Genomic DNA, 20,818 nt, shown 5'->3' with positions numbered 1-20,818 from the left:
TCGCCACAAGAAGAATTGTAATAACTTTGGTGATCCTCTGACTTTCTCTCCAGCGCCTTTATCGGGTCCAAAGTTGAATTTGTCCAATACTTAAAGCTACACATTTCCCCCATCAGCCTCAGCTTTATTTTGTGCCAATAGGAAATGTTAGCACACAAACATGCCGAACTAGTCAGCGTTGTCATTGTGAGCATGTTTGCCAACGCGTTTCGCTCTGAGCTCTGCTGTGATATGTGCAGCCTCACAGAGCCGCTATAGCAGTTAGTCTTGTTAATAGATTATACAGTCTATTATTAGAATGTAGACACATGTTACCAGATTGAATATACAGACTTGAGAAGATGTTTGATGGATTATCTCCCAGTTGTTGTGGAGTACAATGCAATAATAGAGTGCTGTTAACCAGAGTGTGTCTAAATGTCAGAGCAGTATTAACAGCCTCTGGTGGTGATGGCAAACGACAGGCAGCGCTCTCAGCCACTTACCGGACTGCCGGTTCCCCCCGGTATTTTTCCCAGGCGGCAACCGGCTGAGCTCATCTGCGACACAACACGGAGGAGGAGGAGGAGGAGGAGGAGGAGGAGGAAAATGGGGCGCAGGCGCGTGGTATTACGCACGCCCTTATACTGAATATAACATTATAAGGCTGGAGTGTGTTTGTGGTGAGAAGAGGACCAAGGAGTGTTCAAGGCTGGCAGCGCAAACACACAAGCAAAACGCATCCACAGCCAGCCAAGGTGTGACATTGAGAGGGAGATGAAAGCGCGTGGATAATTGCGCTTTTGAGTGCGCTTGCGCTTGCGCGTGAGGGAGAGAACAAGTGGCTTAGTGAAGACAAGAACAATGGATGGGACTTGATCCTCATAAGCCAACTACAACCCCGCGCACACGCGCAATCAACACACACGCACACGTGCGTGCGCGCTCTCCTCAAATAGGAAGCGAGGAAAATGGGGAAAGGGAGGGGAGGAATGGGGTAGTCAGAGACAGAAACACTGATGATGCTGGAGAATAGAAGGGGGGGGGGGGGGGGGGGGGGGGGGGGGGGGGGTATTTCATAACCGGATGAGACCGCAGCCAGAGGTAATGCATTGACGGCAGAGGAGCGCGAGCCATTAATGACGCATCTGTTCAAAATGAACCGGGTTTAAGAGGCAGAGCCTGGCCACATAAATAAAGGGAAATAAATAAATAAATAAATGCATCCCATAGCGTCATCCGCATTGAGGAGCCTCATTCCTCTCTCTCCTTGCACCACCTTTAGGCTGAGGAACCAGCGGCAAGACTGTCGGAGTGAGATAAGTTAGCATCCGGTCACTGCTTTCAAAATAAAACCTTTATTAAGGCGCCTCAAAGACATTTCCTCATTTACACAATAAGTATGGCAAAGTGTGGCACTGATCAAACCTTTACTCTGCGGCTTCTCGCTTCTGGAGAGAGTGATATGTATTGAAGATCCTTCTGTGTTTTATCACTGAAGTACGTTAAGTACTCACCAGGGTGTTCTAATGTAGTTTTATCAGGTCCGAAGAGAAAGTAATAGCTATGACGGTGTCTGGTCATGCACAGGGTTGGAATAATTCTCGACTGTATTCATCTGGGGATAATAAAGAAATGCAGGGCAAAAGAGATGAGCATCTATGTTGAATGTTAAGAGTAAATGCTCTGAAATTATTTTCTAAGCTTGAGGCTGCAATGTCCAAAAATCACAAAATAGAGAGAACATTTTGATTGCAAATTCATTACATGGAAAACATCTATCACTGATCCAGTGGCTCTTGACAGATGACATTGACCGCTTCTCAGTCAATACTGAGGGACGCGTTTGTTCAGGGTTAAGTCTAATGTTCTATAGCTCACTAAGAAGCAAATTTGTCTTACTTGACCCTTCAAATATATGCCTCTACGGGTCCAGCTGTATTGTAGTTGAATGATTGAATGCAATTAGATGCAGAATCGGCCTTGAGGAACTCCAGTACAACTCTTTTCAGTCAGCATTTTGCCACATCCACGTCTTTTGGTGCAGAAACGAGGACCCCTGGCATCCTGAATAAAAAGATTGGAGTTTTGAGAGCAACACTTTCCACCTCCGTTCTTTAATGTCAACCAGCAAACCAGCTTCTCATCTAAAAAGATGTCTTTAGACTCCTAGTTTAGCCTATACCTGTGGATGCTTCAGCTCACAATGCTCACTTCATGTTTTTTTGCCTATACCTTTTTTTAAATTCACATTCACTGTTGGTGGAAAGAAGTTAACAACACTTGAGTATTGTATTTGCACAAATAGCATGTGATAATGGGCAAGATGATCTCCGTGAATCAGATTTAAAGACGACTGTTTGACATCCTTGTCTATTTCCTTTTGTCTCCCTTTTTTAAGCCCATTCAATGCTGGATTACCAACTGTGCAATGCAGGCAACAGTCCAAGTGACTCCCAGCTGGGCACCGAAAAGCCTCAGGTTCACTGTACAGCAAATGGTGGGTTTATTAATTGTAACTTTCTTTGAGAATAGACCTATTGGAGTTAGCCTACTAAAGTAAAACATCAACTGCCATGATTAAAGCCTTCACATGCATTTTGAGGCCCTGCCTTAAAAGGGCCATTTATCAAAATACCTTTTAATTTCAGCTATGCTTGCATATTCTTAAATTAGTTTGTGTTGAATCAAATGACTGCAATAGACCTATGCCACTGTAGTAACGGGCTAAGTGCATAGAACGCGGTTATTTTTGGACCTAGCAGCTCTTTTTTGTCTCAGCAATCCAGTCAATTTATTGTAACCAACACGCTTTTGTTTTCTCCACCTCTTATTTTATTTTGAAAGTTCTGATTCCTAATTTCCCGTGTGTTCCTGACTCACCGCGTGCCTCTTGACGCAGCGCGTTGAGGCGCTGTAGGACGACCGGATAACGGGAACCGAGAAGGGGGACAGGAGCAAATCGCGTCAGTCTGACAGACATAGACGGGGTGCTATTGTATAACACAGGCCTTCAGTCTTTATTTTTCACTCCGGGTTTTGCAGGAGGAGCGGCTGCTCTCGGTTTATTTTTTTGCTGGTTTTCTTTCTCTCTCACCGCGGAGGTAGAGACGGAGCGCGGCAGCGGGGCTTGGCGTTGCATCGGCCGCTGGCGGAGGACCTGCACATGTCTGCGCGGTGAGGGAGCGTTTGTTTCCCCGCCCTGATACGGTTGGAGGACGGCAGGAGGAGGAGGAGGAGGAGGAGATTGTTTGGAGGGGTTTAAACCGCGACGAAAACAACAATTTCCACCTCTGAGAGAAAAAGAAATAAAGAAAATAAGCAGGTGCGGCCGTGTGAACGGTCGAAAGAGGGTCCGTTAAAAAAAACGAGCGAGAAGGACAACAGTGATGCGGCAGCCGAGGTGGGCCCAGATTGATGATTTTATGATATCATCATCCACCGCCAGGACCGATCACTGATCGTATTGATAAGGAGCATCTTCGAGGAGAACACGCTATAAACTGACCTGGGTTCCGTTTGTTTGTTTCTGAGCTGGATAAACCGGAGGAGGTTAATCTGTGTTTGATCACGGTGGTTTCTTTACGTGAGGAGCTCAATTCTAGAAATACATTTCCAAATTTAGGCCGATGACTTAGTCCGTGTGTGTGTGTGTGACGCCAATACAGCAGCAGAGAGGCGCGCGTGTGTGTGTGTGTGTGTGAGAGAGAGAGAGAAAGGGGAGACGCGCCTGTCTGAGCATCATCTGGTAGCTGCACAGGCTACTCCTCCACGGGGATGATACACAAGCGATTTTTCCATCTGTGCGTGAAATAAACAGAAGAATCGGAGATGATGCTGATGCTGCCGCTGCCATTTCCTGTCCGGCTCTGATAGAGACAGCGAGGCGCACAGCACGGGACCTGGACATCCAGAAAATCTCTCTCCTCACCTCTCCTCCGCCTCTGCACCTTCTCCCCCCCTTCATCCCCCCCCCTCCCACTCCCCCTCTCTCCCCTGCTCTACCTCCTCCACCCCAGAGCGTCTATTCATTCTGATCAATTGATAATCCGTCTGTGATTCAGAAAAAAAACCCACCCACACCACCCCGTACATCCTCTCAAGCGGCCCCCTTTACGCACTCACGCGCAGAGGCACGCACTCACGCATCACCTCCACCACTACCACCGCATCACCACCGCCATCTACAGCCATCATGGAGACGACCAAGCTGCCTCCGACCAGCCCGTCCTCGCCGACGACCAGCTTCTCGGTGCCGTCCGCGGAGAAGGTGGACGGCTTCCCGCGGAGGTCGATGCGCAGAGCCCGGCAGCGGAGGTCCCACAGCTCGTCCCAGTTCCGCTACCAGAGCTCCCAGGTGGAGCTCACCCCACTGCCCCTGCTCAAAGGTGAGACACTGCAGCCACAGGGCAATGCATTACAGTGACAGGCCAATAAAGGGTCCAACAAGGTCACCATAAACTCACTGTTCTCACTTTACGTGTCTTCACTGTTTAAACACCTCGAGATGAAGGTGAAGACCATCTCCTGGCTTTACAAACACCAGTTGATCAGAACTGTGGAGAAGGTTATTGTGTTTTCTATTGACAGGCGTCCAGTGGTACATGTTGTCCTCTCTGTCTGTCCTTTCTAACTGACAGAGGTGATAGCAACAACTTTCATTCATTGTCTGACAGGAGCCAGTCTGGTTTAGGGTTATTTTAAAGACTTGCTGTTGGAATATTCTTCTTTTTTTAGGGCTGCAACCAGCAATTAGTTTAATGACTAATGAATCATTTCTCAATGAAATTACAGAAAAGTGTAAAAGATGTCCATCCAAGTTTCCAGCAGGCCGAACCCAAAAGAAATTCAGTTTTCAATTCAAAACAGAGAAATCACGCAAATCCTTAGACGCTGAAATCAGTGAATATTTGTTTGGAATATAACTGAAATGGTTAATTGATTATCAAAATAGTTTCATAGACATTTTCTGTCACTCGACTAATCCATTCATTAAATAATACATTCTGCACTTTCTAATATTTAGGTAATATTAAGATTTGATTGTTGCTGAAGCAGAAGAAGATCAAAGGAAATGTATCTACAAAATCACATTGTATGAGGGTTGACAAAGTCACAGTGTTTATTTCAACTGGGGCTAAGTTTGACAAAATGTTCAAGTTCAAATTCACATCTCCAGAGTCACTGAGCTTGATGTGGACCACTTACACACTCAGTAAAACACGATATCATCAAACATTAGCTTGTCTCCGTGATTGGTGAGATGGGTGAAGCATCTCGCCATTATAAAGCCATTTTCCTCGTCAGACCACTGCCTGTCTTAATTGCCTCATTAGATGAACCTCAAACAAAAACACAGAGGACAAAACATATACTTGTACACGTCATGGCTTTATGTATCTACAGACCATGACGTCCCTCATCACGGCCGTCAAAGGTGCACTTTTTGCTGGCCGGTTGTTGCCGTACCGCTCTAATCCCAGAGCTGCCGTTACCACACAGAGGCCACTTTGATCTATGTGGGCTCGTTCAATAACCTCTCACAATGAAGGCACGAGGCTGCAAAGACATGGAGCCCATTTGCTTTCATTTTCAAACACGCTATAGTGCTGTCGCCTATAGGCCCACCCATGCAACCCACAGGTCTGGGTGTGGTTCGGTCTGATACGGTCAGAAAAAGATTACAGTCACAGAAAAGTACGTTGTAATCGGCAGCAACTTTAGTAATCGATCTAGGGCAAAAAATACAAAATTTCCAGCTTCTCAAATGTGAAAATTTGCCGGTTGTCTCTGTTTAACAGCTTTAGGTTGGATATCTTAAGGGTTTTGGGCGGTTGGTCACCTTAAACATGAATCCATATTCAATATGATAGTTAGTTGCACCCCTAGAGTAAACATCAGCACAGTGTACTAAACAGAACAGACATATCAAGAAATGGTGCTCGTTGCTCCATTTAGAATTACCTAAAGATGCTCATTCAAGTTCACACTTTAAAGCCACACTATTTCATTTCTGAATGGAGAAATGACACATTCTTCCTCTTACTAATGAAAAGTTTGATTCTTGAGAACTGCACCCTTACTTAACTCGACACACCCACAGGTTGTGTTGCTGTACTGCCTCACTTGGTCTGGTGTGACCAGATGCTTTTAGTGGCTCAGCGTTAGCTAATTTTAGCAAACTTGATGTTGTTGTGTATCTAAGAGCTCTTTTGTTCGTGTGCTACTGTTCTGTTACATTCTGTCATTTACCGCACCGTTGCTTTAACCCATGAAAGATATTTTCTTGCTAGACTTTGTGATTAGACAGTGAGTACATATCAGAGATATCAAATCCATATTTGTGTACCGTTTCTCGTGGTTCAAACCTATCCCTTCACATGACTTCCCCTTTTCTAAATTGTCTTTCTCAAGAGCTGCTCTACGGCTTTCTCTTTATCTACCCGTCTTCCTCCCCTTGCATATCTTCTGTCTGTAAGTCTTCATATATGCCCCTGACCCCTCTTTATAAGGTTACTCCCCCTTTCATGTAGCCTGCAATCTCTTCCCATTAACCCTCTAAGAAGAGAAGACCTTTCTGCTTTTAGAGGGCCGTGTGTGTGTGTGTGTGTGTGTGTGTGTGTGTGTGTGTGTGTTTTTACACCTCATTTCACCATCTGCGACTTCCTCTCAGGCCCGTGAGCTTGGGGGGTGTGTGCAGCGTGATGATGGAGTTTTTTTTGGTTGTTGCGCTTTTACAACACCTTCGGTTTAGGCCTCCCTGTGCATACGTGCTGTAAGCCTTCATAGGCTGAAGTCCCAGCTATCACATGGCTGCTGCACCGCTGCGGCATTGTTTCTGGATCCCCAGGAGGAACCGATAGTAAGATCCTGCAGCACCGGCGCAGGAGAGAAAGCCTGGTGTGGGGAAGTCTGTAACGGGCAGTATGTAGGCCAAGTGTAGACAGACTTGTGGGTGTTTGGCCCTCAAGGGAATCACATTCCCATTGTTAATTTGAACTACTCCTGCTGTTAACAAACGGCACATCTCTTTCACTTTTAAGCCCCGAGCAAAGCTTCATTCTTGCTCGCAGTTTCAGGCTGAATATGAAACGCAACAGACGCAGAAAGACATATAAAAGGCATATAACTATGAAGACGTGACAAAAGAAAAAGCTGGTAAAATCCGTCCTCACATTGCCTTCTCGTGGATCATTTTTGTTGTTTGAGGTTTTATTATAGACAACTAGCAAAAGAAAAAGTACATTTTCAGCACAGCTACAATGGTTTGACAGCAGGGAACGCTTAAATTGACCAACAGTGAACATCGAGTTTTAGATATTAGTCTCAGAAAGAGCAAGAACTTCAATATTTAGGACCAATTTAAACAAAAACAGGACTAAATCCATCAAAGAAGAGGCAGACATACTGATTCCTAGCCTCAATCGACTAGAATGCAACGCAGTCACAGCTTGCATCTTTGCAGACCTGTCATCAGTAGTGTGTGAAACAGATCAGCCTTTAGAAAGAACGTCTTGTAACAGCAAGACAAGGCACAGGAGGCGTCTTTGTAGGACGAGCACATGAGGCAGGTTTCTAGAAGTTTGGAGGAGCCGTTAACTCCACAGATGAAGGGTGAAGGAGACCGGGTCCCTTTAATCCATCTTACAATGTATTCATGTTTGGCCACAGGCCTGCAGCAAACACAAGCACCGGCATTTCACCCCTTTCTGTACACTGTGTTCTTGGACCGGCGCTAGTTGTTGCATACCAGAAAATACTTGTTTCAAACACGGTGAGTCTTTACTTGACGGTGTATTTTCTAAAAACACAACACCCTTCTGGTAGAAGTCAACCGTATACCTTTCATTAGGCGCTTGTGTTGTTTATTCTCCAGAGATTGATCGCTGCCTTTACCGCTATCAGCAGTCGCTCCTTTTTTTTTTTTTTTTTTACCCACTGTCTAAATGGAGCTTCAATGTAAGTACTGCTGAACATTTTCAGACAGGGCCCCGAGTGAGATGATGATTAAGTCACACAGTGGCGCCAAGACTCGACTTGGTGTTTCTCTGGGACCTAAGGCAAATTAAAATATTTTTAATTTGCCACAGAAAGAATGCCTTTCCTTTCCTATCCCTCTACACTAATTGTCACCTTAAAGTCAAGATGAAATGAAAAATGCCCTTTTGCCCCTTTAAGATCACATCACCGGTCATATTGTGACAATATATGGAAGTACAATTTCTTTGTATTATTATATCAAAAGCCAATCTTCTATTCTTTCTGTAAAACACAACAGCAGCAGAGCTTACAAAAACTAGCACCAACAAATGTCAGTCTTGAGTTACACTGCAGCTCTCTGTCTTTCCCAGAGAACAGGCCGTTAGCTCAGTGCTCCTCCCCGGCTGTGATGCTCTCCCTTGGGGCCGCAGACGGCGTCACAGTCAGGCTTCCCGGTCGGTCACGGATGTTGTGCTGTCGCTGGCAGGCTAACCAGACAAAGGTCACTGCTACCCAACATCCACTCAGCAGAGAGGCAATCTTATGATTAAGATTCATGTCTTGTTAGCACACCAAAGACAATTTGCACAAACGCGTTGATGGTTTTCTCTATTTAAACACACAGAGATTAATCCAGCTGTCCTTCTCTATCAGTAGCAGAGGATCCTGCAACCAACGAGGCGGCGCTACATTCCTTGCTTTTGACCTTGAGATACTTGCACGCTTGCTTTCAAATCCTAGTTAATTCGTAGACTTTTCCCACCTCTCCCTCTGCTGCCCTCTCCACACACTGTGAGTTCAAATTCAAACTACAGACTAGTCTTATCTGTGTAATGAAAAAGAACCGCACGTTACATATGCACTCAGCAGGCACCACAATCAGGATGTGATCTTCTTTTCCAGACCACTGCGCTTGCATTTTGATTTGACTTACAGTAAGTATGAGTCATCCAGGTGAAAATACGCGCTACGCAGTGTGGCTGTATCTGTGAAAAGAGTATCCTCTTGAGGGATAAACAGCGTCACCGGCAAGGACCGAGGCATCATCGCCAGGGGCAGAAATATACTGTCAACAGGTAGAAACGTCATAGTAGAAGCATCATAACTGTGCGTAGAAATAGTAAGTATAAATGTGATTACATCACTGCAAATAGAAACTTCGTCACTGGGAGTAACAACACATTCGCTGCAGGTAGAAACATAATCGTTGTGCACAGAAATGTAATTGTAGAATCATAGAAATGTGACCCGTGCAGCTAATTGCCACGATTAAGGATGCAGGTTAGGAAAAGGTTTGGCATTAGTGGTCGCAGTAGGTCAATGATTCTAATCTGAGCCGGGTAAGGATACAAGTCCTCCAAAGTATTTGCTAAGGCCCGATTGTGTAAAGCCTGCATGTATGCAGGGTGATCATGGGACACTTTCTGCTCTATCTTGAGATCTTGGGGAACAGTGTTGCTGCCAGCAGCTCCCTCAGCAGGAGCTCAGAGAGAAAACACAAAGCAGACTTTCTGCTCGCCTCGGCCCCCGGCGGCACGTTCCTCCAGCCTTCGCTACTGAACAGTTTCACTGAGCTCACGTTGCGTTTGTGACCGCGGTAAATGGTATAGCCCGAATACGTTACGCCTGTTCTATGAAAAGACATTCCCTCAAAATTAAAATGAGGGCGTCAGCAAACATGAATTTGTATCTGGCAGTCACAAGATGATCATACTAAAGCTATTCCTGTAAGCTGTGTATCACAAGAGGCTTTAGTTTTTTTCAAAAAAAAAAAGAAAGAATTGTCAGGCACATCGTCTGATCTTGAAATCAGCAGAAGATGGCTCCCCCTGCCTTAAAAAAAACAATAAATTAGCAGTCCAATTTTTTACCACAGCTGTTTCTTCCAGTCAACTGTGTGTTGGATTTCTTCTCATCAAAAATTGATACCTAGTTGTTTATTATTATCTCCTACGCCGATGTGAAAGCAGGAGAGCAGCGGGCCTAATTGCTGTTTTGAAAATGAATCAACATGCTCAGCTCCATTGCGTTCATCTGGGTGCTGAATCCTCAAAACAGCTCAGCAGAAAAATCATTAATAGGAAAGCACTCACATCAAGTAAGTGGTAGATAGATAGGCGTGTCATGCAGACACCCTTCAGCGTGCAAACCAACTCCAGCATTTATAATTGCTATTTTAACTATGCAAAAGAAATATCCACAAAACAAAATAGCCATGCGTGATGGTTTCTGGCCTTGAGGTTCCCATTAGCGGCTGCCAGCAGAAGTGGCTTTTCAAACGGCCGCCGAGTGGCTTCAAATGACTACGTGAGGCCTTAAGGGATGTTGTGTGAGCTTAGAAAGTGTTAAATATCCCGTACCTGCACGAAACCCATCCTGCTGGTTGGCGTTAGCATGAAAGCGTCTCTAAAAGCCACGAAACACCCTGCAGATATAAGACGAGCAGTACAGACAGTGTAACTGAATCAGGCTTTTTGTTGCACAGAGTAACAGATGGTGAGTTGAACCAGAGTGAGATAACGGGAAGATTTAAATGTTGTTATCGGGACATTTTAGGTAAAGTTGTAAAGTGAGGCAGCAGTTTGTGTGCTCATACAAGAATGATCCCTATTGGTGACCAGCTAGTAGTCAATCGTTATGCATTCAAACATTTGTCTGATGATGCTATCAGCCCACTGGATGCTGTTTAACAGGTCAAAGTGAGCTTTTGCAGGCCTTCTGTTTCTATGGAATGAAGGGAAATGCGTTTAAATTGCTCCCACTGCAGTCTGCGAAAGAAACAAAAATACACTGCCTGCTTGCGTTTCATAATCTTTTCGTAAATGGGCCATTTTCACTGCTAACAATGAAGGGATTAGGAGGAAAACGTCAGACATGACGTTATGAAATCTTCCAAGACCATCTCATGAAATATAACAGGGAAGAGTATCATTCTGAGGATGTGCTGTACGAGCCTCATAAAAGACTGCGAAGGAAGGTTTCACATTTACATATACCGTTATTTAATTGATTAAGACAATTTCTTTGAATTTTAAAATGAATCCCATTACATTCTTACTGCACTCTTCTGGAAATGGAAGAAGCTATTGTAGCATTAGCTGTATTGCTCCTTCCATTTTGATACAACCTGATCTACTCCTCAAAAGAGGCATGGATGATGGTTATGAGACAGCAGCCTGAACGAATACGCCTCTTGTATAAACTGTGTTACCTTATCGTCCTTACTGACAATGCTTACTTACAGTCAGCTAGCAAGCAAGTGACATTTAGCAAGATAATTAGCTTGGAGCGCTATTGTGACTGTTTTGCACCCAGATTACATGACAGGTTAAGGTGCGTCAGTTAAAATACTGTAAATAAAAATGCTAACAGTACATACATAACCTATTTACACATGTATTTACCATAAGTATATTATTAAGATAATGTTAAGTATGTTGAGGTGTTTCAGGTGAATAATCTATTGCATTTACTACAGTAAATTCATATGAATCAGTGCATTCATGTTGTCCAGGTAGGCAGGAAGAGGGAACAGGGAAGCAAAAGCGAAAAAGACAGAGCAAACAGGTTAGATTAAGTGTCAGTGAATTGGTCTTCATGTCCATATAGAGTAATATCTTTGGCCATTTTAGGAGCTTGGTGAAAACTGCTTTTAGTGCTGGCACATAAAAAACATTTGCGGTTTTACTTTGCAGATATAACAATATATTTCACAATAGCAATGCTGTCGGAGCTTAAAAGCAGTGTATATGGTTGGGCAGAGGCATATTTTGAGTTCTGGTTTTGTTGCACAGACCTGGCAACGCGGGGCTGTATGTGTTAGCGGTTAGCTCTGGCTACATTAGTCCACCAACTAACCGTGCCTGTAGTCATGTCCCCGAGCTTGTAGACCTCGCATATTTCGCCCAGACGAACTGTGTTCTGTTAAAGTAACATAACAACAAACAAACACAAACGCAAGTGACAGGTATGTGATAGTGGTGAATGTTAAAATATAGTGTAACATTTACAGCACCTAAAATGTGCTAATATTAGCATGCTGGACCAAATAAAGCTGTAGCAACAAAACCCCTTCGTATATGGAACTTCCTCACTTAGAACAATGTGTGATAATGTCAAAAGAGAAAACTCTCGTAGTGTACGGTGTGTTGCATCAGAACTATACTGCAGTCAAAATGATTAACCTAAGTGCCACAAGTAGCTGCCTCTGATGAATAGCCCAGCGTGTTTCCCTGCTTAGATGTAATTTCTGTTGTTTCTTCAGGCCACGATGTGATTATGTACTTGTCAAAAATGACATATTGCCTATGCAACATGTAACATAACATCACATGATTTAGGTCACATGTTAACCTGCATGGGAGGATATGTGTGTGTGTGTGTGTGTGTGTGTTTTCCTTTTTGTTTGTCCAGCATGTGTGTTTGTTCACATTATAATAATGACTGTACGGCAGGCTCTGTTTTAAATGTGCTGTTTACTGTAAAACAGTCACCTTCTAACACAGATTGTATGTGGGAGATTGAATGACTCTGTGTGTGTGTGTGTGTGTGTGTGTGTGTGTGTGTGTGTGTGTGTGTGTGTGTGTGTATATGGGAGAGGCCAGCTGGATGGGCCTGGTATTGGGTTACAGAAGGCATGGAGTAGTTTTTGCTCTATGACGGTCTGAGATCAATTAAGAGGCAAAGTGAGGGAGACAGTGAGGGGGGGGGGGGGTGATGACAGAAATGGAGTGGATGAGCAAAGAGGAAATGACTGAACATTAAGTTGACAGGTGGAGGAGGAATAGTGGGAGGAGGAGAGACGGTACAATAAAAAATAAAAGAAAGGCAGAGGATATTGCTGGGGAGAGGATGTAATGAAAAGGCCAGCGATGCAATAACCACAACAGCTGCTGTGTCACCGAAGAAAGAGTTGATTCTTAAAGGAATACGCTGAAGCTCGGGCAAATCAGCGCTCTGATTGAATAAGCACACGTTTCACCTTGGTGGGCGTTCACCATTAGATATGCTGTTGCGGTATTGAGGCAGTGCAAAGCTAAGTCAACAAAGAAAATAAATCGGTATTCAAGGAAATTATTGAGGAGGATTAGCAATGAATCACGAGCAGAAAGCACTTATTCAAGGACAAGATGATGTGAGATTTCCTTTTTTCACTGCAGCAGTGTGGAAAGCGCCGTCGCTGCTGCGCGTACGCTGCACAGAGAACCAACACATTATTATTCAACCAGTGAGGGTCGCAAAGCTGCTAATCAAATGTTGAAGAAGTCTCCTGCTGGGATAACCGTCTCCCATATTTGTTTACTAACTGTCTCCAATTTGTGTTTACATTTCGCACGGCAAATATTGCTTTCGATATCTCAGTCGCTCCGCACTCAAGGACAATTTGGACTTTTAGATGAAACAGGTCCAGTAGCCCAAAGACCTGTGACACAAGTTTGCTTCAGATGACACTGAAATGTGTTCATTGATAGTGATTCAGGTGATGATAGGAAGAGAAAGCGACAAAAGCGACAGAGCGTACACATATGAACACACACAGTTGGTCTAGGTTTGTATGCTGTGTGGTGGGAAGGTGTATTAGTAGTGTCATTGGATTATTTAAAGATGGGTTTAGCGCGACACTTAATCTTTTGCCATGACTTAGCCTTCTCTCACTGCCTTTGTTAGAGAGAGAATGGGACTTTTCTGTCTTTGTGCTCCGTAATATAATGACTGTGTTTTGAAATCCACTGGAATTAAAATACAATGCAGTTTCTAAGCAAAAGTCTCCAAAGACGGTAGCTGTCACTTTCCATGTTAATCAGAAATGAGTTTCACTTCAATCATTCATGTTTTTATGAAGGTAATTTGGAATAAAACTCAATTTGTGAAGCTCCTTCATAGGAAGGATGAAACATTCTGGAGACTGTCGTTATGATTATGTCTTATTTTATACTCAGAATGTCATAGAAGTCTTTAAGCCTAAAGAATAGAAATAAAAGATAATTTATTTTAAAAAAAGCACAAACCTCCATCATCACTGAATCCAACAACATTCTTGTAATTTGAGCTGAAATTGATTTTGACCCTGCAAGCATCCCGTAAAAATTCGGAAATCATTCAGCCTCCATCTTCAAACAAAAAATAGTCAATGCAGCCCAAGTTCAACGTTCTTCAGCTTTCAACCACATCCCACGGATTTCAGCGAATTGGAGTCAGTTCAGTTTATAGTTTAATCAGTCCCAATCGCTGACAAAGACAGTGAGACACCGTTGAACATAAAAACACCAATGAACGTTGTCATTTTAGGTTCAAAATGTGATGAATTGTTCCCACCAAATTGCATGAACATCTGTCTTTGGTGCGATGTCAGACAGGTTAAGTGAGAGGAATAAAACATCCTCAGCAAAGAACACAGACATGTCAAAAAGATGTGCTCATTCTCTCCTATTTCTGTGATTACCATTAACAGACTGTAGATGTACAACTCTATTTACATGTTATATGCTAATACCCTGCCGGTCTCATTAACTATTCCCAGTACCATCACCAAGTGACGACTTCCAAGTATTTCCTGCTCTAATTTAAAGCAGTGGGGTGATTTGTCCTGTTCTTTCTGGGCGGTTTAAATTGCTGTTTACTCTTCAGTGTTCTTGAAAATCTGAAGCGGTGCGACTGAAGAGGGGGGGGGGGGGGGGGGGGGGGGGAATAGTCACATGTGATAACATCACTCCTCATTTTTCCTTTCTAATCAGGCCTTTTTTTTTTAATAAGCAGGATGATGATGGTACATGTTTCCTAGACAGTTTGTGATGAAGTGGATGTGTTATAAGGAGGATTAGATCACTTAGAGATGGACTTTAAGCGTCACCTAAACCCCTTAAGGTGATATTTATACTGCCCTGACTTCTACATATAGCTGCTGTAGCACCCTTCCACTGTCCCTGTGTCTCTCTCTTGCTCTCCTTCTTTATCCTCCCCCCTTCCTCTCTGCGTCACTGTATCTGTGCATTGAGCATGTGTGTGTGTGTGTGTGTGTGTGTGTCTGTGTGTGTGTGTGAGTGCTTAATGACAGCGGTGCAGAGGCGGCTGGATGGTGGTTAAAACAGAAGCTGTCCTCCTCTGTTTCTCTCTGTCACATATACACACACACCCACACACACACAAACACAAACACACAAACACACACACACACACACACACACACACACACACACACACACACACACACACACACACACACACACACACACACTCAGCCCCAAACAGAATAACTGTTATTTAAAGACTAGAGCTGTACTTGCTCATTTCAGAAAAAAAATGCCTCGGAGAGCTTGATGGGTGGAGTAGACGAAGGGAAAGATGGAGAGAGTGATGAGAGAGAAAGAGAGAGAGAGAGAGAGAGAGGAAAAGAAGGGAGGTACCCTAGAGATGGAAAGATGAGAGCGAGAGAAGCAGGAGGAGGACGAGGGGGATGATGTCATCTTTTAACCCTGTACTGCTCCCCTCTCCTCCCTCCTGTTTCCTCCCCAGATTCTTCCTCCTCTCCTCTCCTCTCCTCTCCTCTCCTCTCTCACTCCAGGAGGACTATATTTAGATCTGTGCAGCTGTGTATGTGTGTGTTTTGATGCTGTTGCAGGGTGCTTGGCGCTGCTCATTCTTACATATGTGCCTCCTTTCACCAAAGCCCACCCACCCCTCTCCCCTCTCCCCTCTCCCCTCTCCCCTCTCCCCTCTCCCTGCTCTCGCTCTCACCATCTTCTCTACGTCACATGCTATCTTTACCCTCTCCGTGTTTTTTTTTTTTTAATCAGCATCTTCGTCCTTTGTTTATTTAAAGGATAAGTCTGGAGATATGCCCTTATTTCCTTGTTGTCAACAGATACAATGAAAAGACCAAAACCAGCAATTAATTGATTCCAAAACACATCAATTAGCCACCGTTGCACTGGGTCACATGTGCATTCATTACAATGAACATGGGCATCATTGTAGTTTATTCATGAGTTTAATTTGACTAAATTCCACACACACTGTCCTGCTGCTGCAAATACTTGCTTGTGCACCAAATGTGTATTAATCCGCCACTGAAAATAGTTCCAACAACTGCATTATTTACTCCTGTTTGAGTGTTGTTTCCTGTAAAACCACAGTGCCTAGCTGTTATAGGAAGTGAATTACACCTAAAAAAATCTACTTTATGTCTGCAGGACCCAATGGGCTAATATATAATATTAATAATATATATAATAATTCATCTGAGATAGTTCATCTTGTGCAGTAAAGCTTAATAGAGATTCAAAGGCCTGAGGTGGGACAGAGAGGCAGAACGGTCAAGAATAATCACAACTGAGGCAGATGTTACGACGAGAGGAGAGCATTTCTCATTAAACATCGCTGACTGTCTGTCTGATATCATCCAGCGTTTCTCAGTATCTGCATCATGTAAAGTGATCCAGTGACTTGCTAGACTGCATGTGAGCTGACTACCTGTCTCCCCTTGGACGTGGAACAATTAGAAAGAGTGCTATTGGACTTTTTCAAGGTACTTTGTCTGATGTTGTTGTAGTATGTGTGAATTGGACTGTTGTTCTCTGTATTCCTGTTATTGTTACAACATCCTTTCATTTTTTTGTAATTGCTTTCTTTCCACCAACGGCTTTTTTTGCGCCCCCAGCCGTCTGTGCAGAGGGAATCCCTCATTGAGTTGCCTCTCCAGAGGTTTGGCACTTATTTTTCCTCATGCACCAAATCGTTTTTTGACTTTCCTTCGACAGCTACAGGGCTGACTTTGCTGAGACATTGTATACAAATAAACATGACTTGAGTTTCAGGACAAACCTTTCCTGACAGCTAAGAACTCTTTTAGTTCTTTGGCCTTCAATTAGCGGAACACCTTTTGGTTCACGTTTCAGTCGGCCTCACCAGAATCAACACCGTCACAACAAATGGCTTAAGTGAAGACATTATTATTTTTCCATTTTAAAACTTACTATGAAGTCTAGTATACTTAGGAGGAGGCAAATACAAGACAAAAACTGTTATATTAATCAATCTTTGTGCATGTGGATTTTGAAAAGATCCTTTATCTCTACGGCATGAAGAATAACGACATTTCATTTCTCTTCTATTATAGAGAAATAAAAGAAGAGTAATACAAAGCTTGAGGCACTTTGTATTAGCACTGACAGCTTAATCTAAAACAGAAAGGAAAAAAGAAGAGTGTGATTGCTTTTGTTGTTGACTGTTTTAATATGCTTTTATAATTGGTGGTAATGTAACTTTAACAATGGTGACGATATGCGCTTTCATCTCAATGGACTTTCTGAGCTGATGAGGATGAAATAAATAAAGAAGTCAAATTGAACTACATGCATTTAGTGTTTTGGATCGTATAGTCACAGCTAGGCTTGTTACCCATTCAAAAAAAAAGGTTTGGATTGTCAGAAACATGAATATAGCGCATAAATGACTCACTTGCGGTGATTAAGATCTGAGTTAGAACTCTAATCACTGCACTGGCATGGAATTAAAAGCTGCCTTGAATGAATGGGTCTGGAGCGACCTGCGTTGACCTAATAATAGCACAGCAAAGAGGAAAGCTAAAATCCACCTCACTCAGTATTACCTCAGTTTGGTTTCTGCGCTGCCTAATTGTGTTGAGTTTGTGTTTTCTGTGTTTTTTTTTCTTTCCTTTCGAAGGCAAGCCTTTCCTACCTGTACCAAACACGATAATAGACATTGGGCTCATAATACTGGTAGCCAGTCTAGCAAACTCCGACAAACAAAATCTGGTTTTGGCCCATTTGCTTTGCCTTATACAATATGTACTGTGGCTCCGTCTGTGCCCGTCATCTCCCGACACTTTATCTTTTAAAAAATATATATTTTCTTTTACTTTTCTCTCTCCCACACTTGCTCTCACATGACCCACCAAGTCTCTTAATTTGAACCATTTCCCTCTCTTTTTCTCACCTCCTATCTCACTCTCACTCTCTACCTCCCAAACCCACATACATGCTTTTTCTTTCCCTCCTTCTTTCTCGCTCTGTACTTTTTCCTCAGTCCCAGCACGGCACATCTTCATACAATTACTCTCCATTAAAAATGGATTAGATTTCACCTTCACAGTCTGTCTACAGGGGGATAACAGGAGGGAGTGGACAGCAAAAAATGGTTGCTATGAGAAATCAGGAGAGAAGGATGAAGAGATAAAAAGGTTAGGAAGGGGCATATTAGGAAGGGGGAAGAAAAAAGAGAAGTGGAGAAACGGAGGGAGGTGGAGGAGCGATGAAGAGTCAGGAGGATGAAAAGACCGAAGCTGCAGCTACCTCAAACCAGCCAAGAGAGAAATACACAGAAGTGGTCGCCTTTGCATATTTAGACTCACATTTGTTCTCAAAGCAAAGTCAGAATAAATAGTTCTTCCTCTTAAACTTTTCGCACTTCTTTTTCGTCACCAATAGTCAGAAAATTGTGTGAACTTGTCTGTTACAAGTTTGTCCAGTCACTGAGAAATGGCTGCAATTCAAGAACAAATTGGTCGCTCAGTACAGCTCAATGAGCAGTCCCTTCGATGTCAACTAGATGTAAAATGGGCGAAAAGGAAGGTTGAAGAAAAGTGACAGAGAAAATGTATTCAAGTCACGTCACGGACAAAAAAAGAAGCAGGCCGGTCGCGCTATTCTGAGGCCACAAACAACACACAATCGTCTACATATAAAACAAGGACAAATTCAGAGAACTTGCCCGAATGGAGGACAATCTCCTTGTAGTCTTGTACATTTAAACTTAATTTAACCCGAAGGCATAAAGTAGTCAGAAAATTAGCACCTTAATCTTGTGTTCAAGTTTTTTAAGTGTTCCCATCACCAACCTGGGACTTCATCAAACAGCAACTTAGTAGTTTCGTTATGTATCAAACTTAGAATAAATCCAGATACTCTGTCCCATCACCATCTAAAGTACGGAAGGCCTAGTTGGTCATAATTGATAGAACAAAGGCCACTTTCAATGGTCTCCAAAGAGTGTGTGTCTTGTGCCTCGACGCATCAAGCAAAGGGCAGAACTCGTCTATTGTTGTGCAGCTTTGTGCCAAAGGGAGCAGATGGTCATGGTGTGCCCACAAGAGGTGAGGGGGTCTGGGGCTGGAAAAGCTCCAGTCTGCCCCCCCTTACCCCTCCTGAGTTTCCCACCTGGGGGTTAATAAGGGTTAAATTTAATCTGCTCCTGCTGTGTGTGTGTGCGTGTGTGTGTGTGTGTGTGTGTGTGTGTGTGTGTGTGTGTGTGTGTGTGTGTATGTGTGTGTGTGTGAGTCTTGGATCATCCTCAGATAGTCTAGACTGCTTCCCAGTCATCGGTAACGCTGTATTCTTTTCCTTTGACAGGGAGATTATTTGTTCAACATTGTAAGTGACCAGTGTAGTCAGTGGTCATCCTACCCTACAGTCCTTATTAGGGTGTGGTTGTTTTGGATTGATTTAAAGGTGACAGGTGGATCTCATCAAGTCATGGTTATGGCACAGCTGTTCTTAGTCCTTATACTTTTGAATATAAGCACCACTGTCCACTCCCTGACTCTGCCATGAGTACAGCCCAACTCAGGTCTGTTTGTCAGGCTCGGTTGGACGTAGAAATCAAGTTTTAGATCGCGGTCGGTTCACTGAGGTCCTGTAGGATCAGTCATAGCAGTTCATAGCAGTTATAACATAAATATGCATTCAGCCTGGAACATCTGCTCAAAAAGCTTTGCAAAGAGGATCAGTTTTTCATATCTTGTATATTCATATCTTATTATTTTTATATTATTTATATATTTATATTTCCTATAATGTAATGTAATATATTATTATGCGACCAAACCTCACATACAGTACATCTCACTTATATAGGAATCTATTTCACTGCATGCTATTTTTTGCTATTGAGTCATCAGAAAAGGAACCCAGCATTCCCATTTGGTTGCTGTCAAAGCCTGCAACTCTCTACATTGCTCGTTTTTTTTTTTTTTTTTTGTACTTTTTGCATGATGCTTTTCAGGCTGAGCTGCTAAGTTCTCACACCCCCTCAGGCCTGTGGAATCAATTTAAAACTCACTGCGTGTGTTCAGTAATCCACGGGTATCAGCCACTTTCTCTACATCTGAGAAAAGTAGTCTTTTCTTTTTTTGGAAGCGCAAGGTTTTAATCTGACGGCCGGCAGCAGGCCGTTTCATTGTGACGAACAGGTCTGGAGAACGAATCTGACAGGTAATAGGACTGAGATGCAACACAGCCCTCTGGAGGAAGGTGTGTGTGTGGTGGGAGGGGGGTGTAAAAATGTGTTTGTAGAGTAATAGCCTGTTTTCTTTCCCTCATTACGTTGGAGAGAAGATCTAGCCTGTAGAATATATATCTGTGTACTCCCAACACTTCGACTTTGTCAAACAATTCACTACCAAACACAAAGCGCCTTTCAGGAACGCCAGTGGACGTGGCTGAGCTGCATCAGCCTTTTTTTTTATTGTCCTTTAACCTATTTGTCTAACATGTCTCTTTCTCTCTCTCTCTCTCTCTCTTCCCTCCTTCCTACCTCTCAATCCTCCAGACGCCCCGGTGGCAGAGTTACACGACCTGTTCTGTAAGAAGCTGCAGCAGTGCTGCGTGCTGTTTGATTTCCTGGACTGCGTGGCTGACCTGAAGGGGAAGGAGATCAAACGTGCGGCGCTCAACGAGCTGGTGGAGAGCGTGGCCACGAGCAGAGGAGTCCTCATAGAGCCTTTGTACCCAGAGGCTATAAAGATGGTAGGAGGGGAGGAGGAGAGGGGAGGCTGGGGGGGGAACGATGGACTCTAGGGGATAGATAGGTGAAAGAATAGAAAGGAAAAAAAGGAACATTTGGG

At 43.5% G+C, this 20,818-nt stretch overlaps 1 protein-coding gene across 1 annotated transcript in view; it reads left to right on the top strand.

The window, feature by feature from the left end:
- The first annotated feature begins 2,902 nt into the window (after window positions 1–2,902).
- ppp2r5b (protein phosphatase 2, regulatory subunit B', beta) overlaps window positions 2,903–20,818 on the top strand; it is a 33,456-nt gene continuing 15,540 nt past the window's right edge. Inside the window, exons 1-2 of the mRNA XM_068713522.1 lie at window positions 2,903–4,367; window positions 20,524–20,720. Of these exons, the coding sequence (XP_068569623.1) occupies window positions 4,175–4,367; window positions 20,524–20,720 (390 nt within the window). The 5' untranslated portion in view covers window positions 2,903–4,174. The remainder of the gene's footprint in view (window positions 4,368–20,523; window positions 20,721–20,818) is intronic.

The sequence above is a fragment of the Cebidichthys violaceus genome, unplaced genomic scaffold, assembly GCF_023349555.1.
Source record: "Cebidichthys violaceus isolate CVI_PGR_0920_01 unplaced genomic scaffold, fCebVio1.0.p SCAF_19, whole genome shotgun sequence".
Classification (NCBI taxonomy): domain Eukaryota; kingdom Metazoa; phylum Chordata; class Actinopteri; order Perciformes; family Stichaeidae; genus Cebidichthys; species Cebidichthys violaceus.
The sequence above is the reverse complement of the archived record's forward strand: the minus strand, read 5'-3'. Positions and strand labels throughout refer to the sequence as shown.